General features: G+C 39.0%; 1 protein-coding gene across 1 annotated transcript; it reads right to left on the reverse strand.

Moving 5' to 3' along the window:
* Nucleotides 1–1,099: 1,099 nt before the first annotated feature.
* On the reverse strand, nucleotides 1,100–10,875 carry LOC123257850. The gene is made up of 4 exons (XM_044717814.1): nucleotides 10,687–10,875; nucleotides 2,331–3,359; nucleotides 1,810–2,277; nucleotides 1,100–1,663 (listed from the first exon to the last, which is right to left on the reverse strand). The coding sequence occupies exons 1-4, from the start codon at nucleotides 10,873–10,875 to the stop codon at nucleotides 1,100–1,102; spliced, it is 2,250 nt and encodes a 749-aa protein (XP_044573749.1).
* Between the last annotated feature and the right edge of the window lie 241 nt (nucleotides 10,876–11,116).

Below are 11,116 nucleotides of genomic sequence, written 5' to 3' on the forward strand. Positions count from 1 at the left end.
CTTGTCATTCTGGGAAAATAGAATTTCTCAAGAATTTGGATGGTGACTTCTTTTGGACCTCTGTGGGCCCTGCGATGTTCCCTTTCTGTTGTCTCAGAAATTTGCTCTGAATGGGACAAATCCTTTACCAATCTCTGCGTTATTCGAATTTTATATAGCTTAAAATTCTCAAAGCATGTAGATTGGAAGGATGGGAGGTAAGTCTCGGCAATCTTTACTCCATTAATTATGGAGGGTTTTAAATATTTACCGAGTATATTTACTAAATCGGACATAGTCTCGTCATTAAGCGGAATTAAATGACGGACATAACCAACATGTGGGTGCTCACATGAGTACTCAAGCTGGTTTTCATAAAAAACCGGTTGATTCCTAAACGCATTGATTGGTGTTTCCACATGTGGTATCAATTGGGAAGCATCCTCAAGCGCACAGTGAACGGTGGCCAAAGAGTCAGTTTCAGAGGCAGTGCACGTAGTTGACCCGAGATAGTTAGCTTGCGTCGTAATACGCGAAAGAGCGTCTGCGACGACGTTGGATCTACCGGGCGTGTACAAAAGTGTGCAGCCATATTCCTCAATTCGCGACTTCCATCGCTTGAGTTTCGCATTGAAGTTGCGATTGCCCAACGCGAACGGTTGGTGATCGGTATCTACCTTGATTGACCCTGCGCCGTAGAGATAAGATCTAAGATTATCTAATGCCCATACTATCGCGAGCATTTCTTTTTCTATGGTAGCGTAACTTTCTTCGGTTTCAGTCAGTAAACGAGAAATATACGCTATTGGTCGATCCTTGCCCTGCTCGTCTTGGGACAGAACAGCACCTATGGCATAGTCCGACGCATCAGTGGTCAGATGGAATGGTTTATTAAAATCGGGGAAGGCTAGGACTTCAGAGGAGGCAAGAATTGCCTTGAGGTCATTAAAGGCTTGTAAAGCCACATCATCTAGCTCTATAGGGACTTTCCTAGATTGCGATGTCTTAATTTTAGCGAACTCTCCTCTTGTCAAGTTCGTCAATGGCTTTGCAACTTTCGCATAGTCCTGAACGGATTTCCTATAATACGAGGTCATTCCAAGAAAACTTTTCAGTTCCTTCATGTTAGCGGGGGCTTCATATCCGTTATTGCTTTCACCTTCTGGGCGTTTGCTTTAATACCGTCCTGCGTAACAATGTAACCTAAGGATTCAACTTGTGTGGAGAGGAAACGTGTTTTTTCCAAGTTTACATGGAGTTTGGCCTTCCGAAGATTTTGGAAGACCGCACGCAAATTGTTCCAATGTCTCTGATAGTCTTCGACGAAAACAATAATGTAATCGTCGATGTAGACGTAGCAGATCTTGCAGATGTGTTCTCTCAAAACATCGTCAATCATCCGCTGGAAGATTGTTGGGGCATTTTTTAGGCCAAATGGTAGACGAAGGAATTCGTATTTTCCATTGAGGGTGGAGAAGGCGGTCTTAGGAATGTCTTTTTCGTTCATGTGGATTTGGTGAAAGCCAGACGTTAGGTCAATCGTCGTGAAATATTTGGCTCTTCCAAGGCTAGCCGGAGTAGAATTTATATCCGGTATTGGGTAAGTATCGGATATCGTAACCGCATTCAGGCGGTTGAAGTCGATGACCATGCGATACTGTTGTTCACCATTTGGTTTAGGTTTCTTTGGGACAATCCAGAGCGGAGAGTTATATGGGCTGACAGATGGTCTTATTATTCCTCCGTCTAAGAGTTCCTGCACTTGCCTTTCAACCTCCCCTCTCATGTTCGTGGGGTATGGGTATTTTCGGCCTTAACAGTTGTATTCACCGCTTCCCCTGACGAAAGTGGTTCAAAAATAGATGGAAATTCTTTAATTAGATTGTCCAGCGCCTGTTTGGTGTCATCATCATGATCGCCGTCAATCAGGGCAAGGGCATTGGAGTGGTTGGGCGCTATGGAGGAATATCTTGCCAGGAGGGGTAGCTTGATACCAGGGGATATTAACAGGAGATCGTTTTTGCGATCAATTAGGGCTTTCGCTTCTTTGAGAGTATCGTCACCGATGATGCCGTCGAAGGAATTCAGGCCAGGGAGGACGTAGAAGGTGGTAATCAAGTCATTGCCGATCGGCTCAAAGAATCGTCCTACTAGGCAGTGCGTGATTCTAACATTGCCAGCAGCAGATTCAACGAAAAAGGGAGTAGATAATGGGATGGAGCCGGCGGAGTGATTTTGGCTAACAAAGTTCTTATTCGCGCCGGTGTCGATAAGAAACTTTAACTTGTTACCATTCCTCTGGACGTATTCTAGGTATGGCACGCTGGATAGGCGTCCGTCATAAAATTTACTTCATCGCTAACGTTCTCGTCGTCAGCCTTATGGTATGGGACATCGTACTCGAGGCTCGTGTCGTGGGCGCTCACTGCTTCGTCTTCGAAGGTAGTCTGACAAGCGGAATTTTGCGTGTCGTCTTCAGGCATTGTCACCACGCTAGACGGAACCGCCGTCATGTGGTACAATCGTTGTGCCTTCCTGAAGGGATTCGAACCAGGCGAAGTATTTTGGGACCTATCATCGTTTCCACGGCGTAAACCAAAGCCGGACTGATAAGACTGGCCAGACCGATTTGACTCCATCTTAATGGCTGGTCGCGGCCCTTGGAATCTGTTAAAACCTCTCGAGTTACCGGATGAACTATCGTTAAAGTTCATGCCCGCCGGTGCCCTTATTGGTGGTTGGAATGAAGACGAATACCGCGGGGGTGATACTGGAGGCGCATAGCGCGGTGCGCTTATCGGGTAACGGGGTTGAAGAAATGGGGCGAACCTATTCGCGTGTTCCACACGTGCATTTCCCCTGACCGATACATTCTGAAGCTCTAGACAAAAGGAATATGCCTCAGGCAAATTTTTTGGGCCCCGAATAATGAGTAACTTAGAGGCATCGCCGTTGAGCCCCCGTACGAAAACATCCAGCGCCTTGTCCCTATACATCTCAGTTAGAGCGCTGGCCACGTTAGGCGCATGCTCTGATTGTTTTAATTTATTTAAAATCAAGGAAAAGTGGTTATTGACCTCATTATAGAATTGTTCCAGAGTTCTACCTGCTTGGGTCAGCTGGCTCAGTTGATACTCAAGGGTTCGGACGTCTCGCTTGTCGGCGTTGTGAAGCGAGAGAACCCGCTTAATTTCCGACCAATTATCATCTTCCACATTGTAAGAAGAAAGCGCCAAATCGGCGTCGCCTCTTATTTTCTGCCTAATATAGAGAATGATGGTCCTATACAAGGGCTGGCCTATAATGATCTCGTAGTCATTAACAATGGCTTGAGCCCTGTAAACCCAGGACACAAATTTTCCGGGCTCCCCCTCAAAAGTCTGAAGTTCCTTCACACAATCTGGCAGAGTAGAAGTTTCTTTTAACTCGTATTCGGTGCGCGGACGGACCAAAGGAACGGGTTGGGTTACCGTAGGGTTACGTTTTTTGTGTTTTTGTTCTTGTCCCGACTTTCTTAATATCTTCCTTTACTCCTATAACCTGGTCTAATAGGGTCTTAAGGCTCTCGTCGAATTTTTGAAGGGTAGATTTGATTTCTTCCATTTTAAGAGGGAGGGAAAAATACTTTGTTCGGGAAAAATATTATAGAAATTGTATTAAGGGGCCAAAAGAGAATGACGTGCAAAGTCTTATAAAAATAATAGGTAAGTGTAAGTAATTCAATTCTTTAAATTCTTGCAATATAGTTTAGTATTTGTGTTTTTAATGATTATGATTATAATAAAAGAGAACTTTCAATCTTTATTTGACTTGAGGAGGAAGGGAGGAAGCGCTTTTCTCACCCTTTACAAGCATAAGTGTTTCAATATTGTAGTGTTCGTGTTGGTCTTCTTTAAATTCTGATGATGAGAAAAAAGAAAATTTTTTAAATATGTGGAATAACAGAATTCAATAAAAATTAATAATAACAGAGTAATCGTGTATTACGGGAGCTGCTTTGCTGCATATTTTCGCAAATTTTGTTATATTTTTTGCATATTTTCGCAAATTTTTTTATATTTTTTGCATATTTTCGCAAATTTTGTTATATTTTTTTATTCTTTCTGTTGCATACTTTTAGCTTTTCTTTTGTGTTGCATACTTTTGGCTTTTCTTTTGTGTTGCATACTTTTAGTTTTTGTTCTGTGTGTTTGTATATTTTTAGTTTTGGGTTTTTTAGTGTTCTTTTTATTTCTGTGGCACTGGGCGCGGTGGTCCGTATTGTTCCGTTTTAGCCCATAGGCCTACTCAGGTACGGTTGCACACACAACCCACTGGGCAGCTTTTTTTGGGTGCATTCCACACCTCTTAGCGTTTCCAGTAGGTTGCCACACACCATTTTTATTTTTATTTTTGATTTATTCTTCTTGCCACTCGCAAATATGCTCACGGTGGTTCTCTTTATTTTTTTATAAACGGCAATATTTTAACACTCGAATATGTCTGTGACAAACCGCCGCAGTGCGTAATTTCGTTTCTCTTTTATAACCCTTTTTATATTATTTTTTGTTTATAATTCTTGCCACTCGCGAATGTCTTCGCGGTGGTTCTCTTTATTTTTTCATATGAAGCAATATTTTAGCACTCGCGGATATGCCATGGTAGCAAACCGCCGCAGTGGGTAATTGCTTCATTATTTTTATCACAACACACATTTTGCTTTTACTCTTTGTTTTTTTATGCAACTTTTTTGTAATTTTTCAATTTCATTTTCATTTGTGTTCTTACATTCTCTACTTTTTCCTATTTTTCTTTCCCCTTTTTTAATTTTCCAATATTACTTTATTTTATTACTTCCCTTGTGGTTCTCTTATACTTTTACTTTTTTACTCTTCATTTTTTCTTTATTTTTCTCTTTCATTTTCTTTTTTTTCCCTCGAGAAAGATCTTTGCTACTTCATTCTTATATTTTTCCTATTTTCTTTTTTTTATATCTTGAGAAAAATCCTCTATCTCTCTAAAATTCCTCTATCTATTTTAATTTTTTTATTTTTTTATATTTCTTTATTTTGAGAAAACTTTACTACTTATATTTTCACCTTTCTCTATCTATTTTTCCATTTTTTATTTTATTTTTTTATATTTTTTTCATTTTGAGAAAACTACGTTTTCACCACTTTTGTTTTTACACTTTTTCCTAACCATTTTCCTCTCTTTTTTGTTTTACTTTGAAAAAACTTTACGTTACTTTATTTATTTCACTTTTACACTTTTCTCTATCTAATTTGTCATTTTTTTATTATTATTTTCTTGAAACAAAAAAAACAAAAAAAAAACAAAAAATCTTCGTTACTTCACTTCTATACTTTTTCCTATCCACTTTTCCTTTTTCTTTTCTTTTATTTTGGGAAAGATTTCTACACTTTTACACTTTTTTCTATTCGTTTTTTCTTTTTTTTGTTTTTGTTTTGGGGAAAGAATTTTGTTTGGGGAAAGAACGAAGAATATTTTCCTTTTTAAAACCCGTAATACACATTCACTCTACTTATCTGCTCGGGCGCAAGTTAAGGTGTCCTTCCATGGTTCACCTGATGAAAAGTCGCTGGTTTATTCTGGATGATGTAGGGAATACAATTTATTTGTGTTGCTTAAATTTAAAAATCGTTTTGGTGGTTCTTATTTAACAGGAAGAGTTTAGGTTCATGGAGAATATTAGAGTTGGTTTCAGCTGCGAGGCTCGGCGGTCAAGATTAGACTGACTTCCCGGAGTTGTGTCCCTCCGATCGACCGTTCGATATCGGCCGATCACCCACTCCAACACTATGTGTGGTGTCAGCATGTGCGGTGTCGGCGTGTGTGGTGTCAGCGGGTGAAGTGTCAGCTATCCGGAGTCAAGAGTCAGCGTAACACTCAGTGTGTGTGTCAGCTTTCCCGCAACATTCTAGTCAGCGTACATAGTTGCACACTTGTGACATAGTTGCACTCTTGCGACATACCCGGATGTACTTGAACCCACAGCACTTGAATATTGGGAATTGCTTATGCTGTGGATTGGGGTCTAAGAGTCTGGGGTCGAGTTCGAGGCGTAGTCGTAGTAGGGGGCGAATGGTGCTGAGCAAGGGGGGGGCCGTAAGTGCCGGGTGTTAACTTATATATATATATATATACATATCTATATATATTTATTTATTTATTTATTATTAAAGATAGAGAAGTTTACAAAACTAGACTAACCTAGTTGGTAAAGCGCTGGCGGCAAGGACTTCGGCTTTTAAGGTTAATGATATTTAAGTCTATTAGTATGATTACATATTGTTTGTTGTATTTAGGCTACTTAGTTGGTAGATTTTATTTATGTACATTTTGAGTATTTTTAAATTTTGTGGCATAGGTTTGAAGTTTTTAAGAAGATTAAGATTTTTTCTAAATTATCAGGGTTGAGTTCGTTAAGGAGATTTAATGGGTTTGTATTTTTGAAGATGGATAGTTTTATAGGGAGGAGTGATGGGCATGAATTAAATAAGTGTAGTATGGTATTGTCGCCTTAGTGTGTCCTAGTCTGAGGCGTCTTATTTTAATTTGATCTAGTCTGCTTGATTTGGGATGGAAGGATCTGCAATAACTGTCGATGTTTGAATTGCCTTGTGAATGTTTTTGTACCATTGATTGGATTGTTCTATGTTTAGTTTATTTCTTGTTAGGAATTCTAGTTTTAAGTGTCTGTTTATGTCTGTTAAATTAATGTTTGAGGTGTAAATAAGGGGCATATTGCATGTCGATTTTGCTGTTTTTGTCGGCTAGTTCGTTGCCTGCTATGCCTACATGACCAGGGATCCACAATAGTTTAATTTTTGGGGCTAGTTTTGTAAGGAGTGATCTGATTTTGTTGGAGTAAAAATTCTTGTTGTTTGTGTTTTTTATGGCGTCAATTGATGAGAGAGAGTCAGAGCAGATCATGAACTTTCCCCTTGTGTTTTTGACTTTGTCGATCGCTACTAATATGGCTATTATTTCTGCGGATAGTACTGATGAGTGTGGGGGTAGGATACCATATTTAATAATATATGTATCTGTTGTGATAGCATATGATATAGTGGAGTTCATTTTTGATCCGTCCGTAAATATGAATTTGTGTTTTTTATGGCTGTCTTTGGTATATTCGTATAGTTTCCTGTATGTGTCTGGTGGAGTGGTTTGTTTTTTGGGCACTGTAAATGTTGTGTCTATGAGGTTTGGGAGATCCCAAGGTGGCTGGTATTTCAGTAGTTTAACTGGTTCGTAGGGTAGGTTTAGTGCTTGGCAAAGGTTTATTGTGCGGTCTATGATTGATGGGTTCTTTTTGGTTTATTTTGTTTGACAAGTTTGTGTATTGGTGTATCTTTGGAAAATATAAGATTTTTTATGAGTTTGGCTGTTTGAAGGTCCCGTTTTTGCTCTAATGGGAGGATGTTATCTTCGTATAGCAAGTTATTTATGGGTGTGGTTCGGTAGGCACCAAGGCCTAGACGGATTGCAGTGTTGAATGGGGTTTTTAATTTGTTTAGCACGCTTTTTGGAGCCTGTCCGTATAGAAACAGTCCATATTCCATTTTTGCTATGACTGTTGCATTCGCGACTTGGAGTAGTGTTTGTGTGTTACAATTGAATTTGATGTTGGAGAGGCATTTTATGATATTCAATTTTTGGTGTAGTGATGGAAGGAGTGATTTTATGTGTGTGTCCCATTTGTATTTACTGTTTATGGTTATCCCTAAGATTTTGAGGGCTGTTACTTGTTGTATTGGTGTATTGCTACAGCTTATGGTGCTAGTGCAATTGTGCTTTTGGCAAATATGGAGGTGTTGGCATTTAGCTAAGGCTAAAGATGCCCCTGAGTATGAGCACCAGCTGTTTATGTCATGTAATAAGTTGTCTAGGTTGAAATTAAGGTTTTCCTTGTTTTTGAAATTTATAATGAGGAAAAAATCATCGGCGTATGCGTTAAATTTAATTTCTCTGTGTAAAGATATTATGTTTGAGAGTTTATTGTATGCGATGAGGAATAGGATTACCGATATAGGTGATCCTTGTGGGATACCGTTGGATAATGGGAGTGAGTTTGACATGTGCGCACCGACTTTGAAAATTATTTTACGTTTGAGCATGAAATTCTTGACATAATTTTTTAGGGCCTGTTTTCCATTCCTGATGATTTTGTCTAGTGTTTTTGCTAGGCAGCAGTTGAGGGAAATGGGTCTGTATGAAGAGATGTTTGTTTTGTCAGTTTTAGGTTTAAGTATGGGAATGATTAAGCTTATTTTGTAGGCTTGAGGTATGTGGCTGTCGAAAATTTGGTTAAAGAGGTTTGTTATTCTGTTTTTTGTGGTAAGGGAGCTATTGCGTATCATTTCGTAAGAAATTCTGTTTAATCCTGGAGTGGATCCTTTAAGTGTTTGTAGTGCTGCTATTAATTCAAGATGAGTTATGTTTCCCACGATCTTTTTGGCTGTTGAGGTCGGTGTATAGTTGGTTGAGTTGATTTTATATTTGTTATTTCGGAATTCATCAGAGAAGTTTAGGTCGCTTGAGAGATCTGAGAAGTGTTGCGAGAGGGAGTTGGCTATTTTGAGAGTATCTGTTGTTGTTGTGTTGTTATTGGGATTATGTATGGCATAAATTTATTTGCTTGGGTTAAGCCCGCAGAAACGCCTTATGTTGCTCCATATTTTGGATGAAGGAGTTTCTGGTTGAATGGTGGATGTAAAGGAGTTGGAAGCTTCGCTTTTAATTTTTTTAATTTCGAATTTGTATTTGGCATTTAAGCGTCTGTAATTTATAATACGCCAAATCTATTGGTGGCTATGTTTGTTAGTAGTGTGTAATTTTTTGGAGTTGGTATATTGTTAGTGTATTGTATGTGTGTTTCTTGAAGTGTAATGATATGCGGAGAGAATTTTTTTATCAGGATAAGGAGATTATTATAGTTATTTGTGTATCCTTGAATGTTCCATTGAATTGTATTTAGTGACATTCTGGTAGAGTTAGAAGTTCTAAGGTTAAACCTTAAAGAAGGAGAGATCTGTGGCTTTTAAACCGATTCGCTGTCGCTGTTAGTGGTTTGTTTGTTTTTGTTGGAGGATTTGGCTTTTGATTTAGTTGGTTTAAAGTTAGTACAAAGAGGGTTAGACTTATCTTTAGGGAAAATTTTTAGTTTAAGATCCTTTGTGAGTTGAGATCCGTATGAGGTTGATATTCCGGTGGGGTTCGTGTTGTCCGTTTCCATGGCTTCGGTGTCGTCCTGGTCGTGGTTTTGGACAATTTTTTCCGGTGCCGGTGTTGTTTTGATTGGTGCCGTGGAGATCATTAAGTATTTTCCACTTGGCGTGTGGGGCAAGTGTTGCTGAGCAGAGTGAAAGGTCAATATGCGTGTATGTGTTGTGTGTTGAGAAATGTGTGGGGGATTTGTCATTTAGTAAGATTAGCTGTGTGTTGTCAATGGATTGTTGTATTGTTTTTCCTCGGGAATTAGTTTTTGGGGAACCCCAGGCAGGGTGCCATCCGTTAAAGTCTCCTAGTATTAGTGATGGTGTTTGGTTATTGAACAAAGTGTCTTCAAGCATTTGGTTTGTGAAGGTTCTGTTTGGTGCAATGTATGTTGTCTTTATGAGCATGTTCTTTTTGGATTTTATATGTATTGCTAGAGCTTCAAGGTCGTTTGGAATTTTTACTATAGAATATTGAATTGACTTGTGTACTAATATCGCTACGCCGCCAAATCTATTGGTGGCTATGTTTGTTAGTAGTGTGTAATTTATTGGAGTTGGTATATTGTTAGTGTATTGTATGTGTGTTTCTTGAAGTGTAATGATATGCGGGGAGAATTTTTTTTATCAGGATAAGGAGATTATTATAGTTATTTGTGTATCCTTGAATGTTCCATTGAATTGTATTTAGTGACATTCTGGTAGAGTTAGAAGTTCTAAGGTTAAACCTTAAAGAAGGAGAGATTTGTGGCTTTTAAACCGATTCGCTGTCGCTGTTAGTGGTTTGTTTGTTTTTGTTGGAGGATTTGGCTTTTGATTTAGTTGGTTTAAAGTTAGTACAAAGAGGGTTAGACTTATCTTTAGGGAAAATTTTTAGTTTAAGATCCTTTGTGAGTTGAGATCCGTATGAGGTTGATATTCCGGTGGGGTTCGTGTTGTCCTTTTCCATGGCTTCGGTGTCGTCCTGGTCGTGGTTTTGGACAATTTTTTCCGGTGCCGGTGTTGTTTTGATTGGTGCAGATGAGGTTGATGGTGTGTTAGTTTGGTTGTGATCGCAGGATATGGATGTAGTTTGTGCATTAGAAGATGTTGATGCGAGTGTATTTGAAGATTTTTGGAGTGTATTTGTGGTTATGGTTTTTGTGAGTGTATTTGCATAAGAGTTTCTTGTTTTGTATCCGTGTCGCTCAAAGTATATACCCAGAGCAGTTCTATGGTCGACTTTTTCGGTGGTTTTTATGGCAGTGAGTTCCTTTTGTTTAAGGAATGTGGGGCAATTGCGGTCCAAAGGGCTGTGTTGGGAGTTTATTTCCGGATTGTTTACGCAATTTAGGCATTTTTTTTCGTTTTTGCAGAGTTCTCCTTCTCTGGTGTGTTTTTCGTCTGAGCAGTTTAAACATTTTTCGGTGCTCTTGCATATGGGTGCAGGGTGTCCGAAGCGGAGGCACTTTCTGCAACGCAGTGGGAGAGGTATGTAGTTGCGTACGCGAACCGTTTCATAGCCGACACGCAGTATTTCAGGGAGTTGATGGGTTTCAAATGTAATTATTATGAGTCCGGTTTCTATTAGGTTGTTGTTGTTGTTGGTGTTGTTGTTGTTGATGGTGTTGCTGTAGTTGTTGGTGTTGTTGTAGTTGTTGGTGTTGGTGTTATTGATGGTGTTTTGTCTCTTCATTATTTTTTTTACTTCAATTACTTTCTGTGGTTTTAGCTCTCGAAGACTTGTTTCTTCGTCTATATATCTAAGGACATTACAGTAGATAACGCCTTTTGAAAAATTAAGTGTATTGTGTTCGGTAGCTGTTATTTCCATATCTGCGATTTTGGTAAGTTTTAGAAGTTTTGTGGCTTGTGTGTTGTTTTTGTTTTTATCAAAAGACCGCCGTCTCTGGTTTTTTTGACAGATTCAACTCTTC

Source organism: Drosophila ananassae (genome assembly GCF_017639315.1).
Source record: "Drosophila ananassae strain 14024-0371.13 chromosome 4 unlocalized genomic scaffold, ASM1763931v2 tig00000071, whole genome shotgun sequence".
Taxonomy (NCBI): domain Eukaryota; kingdom Metazoa; phylum Arthropoda; class Insecta; order Diptera; family Drosophilidae; genus Drosophila; species Drosophila ananassae.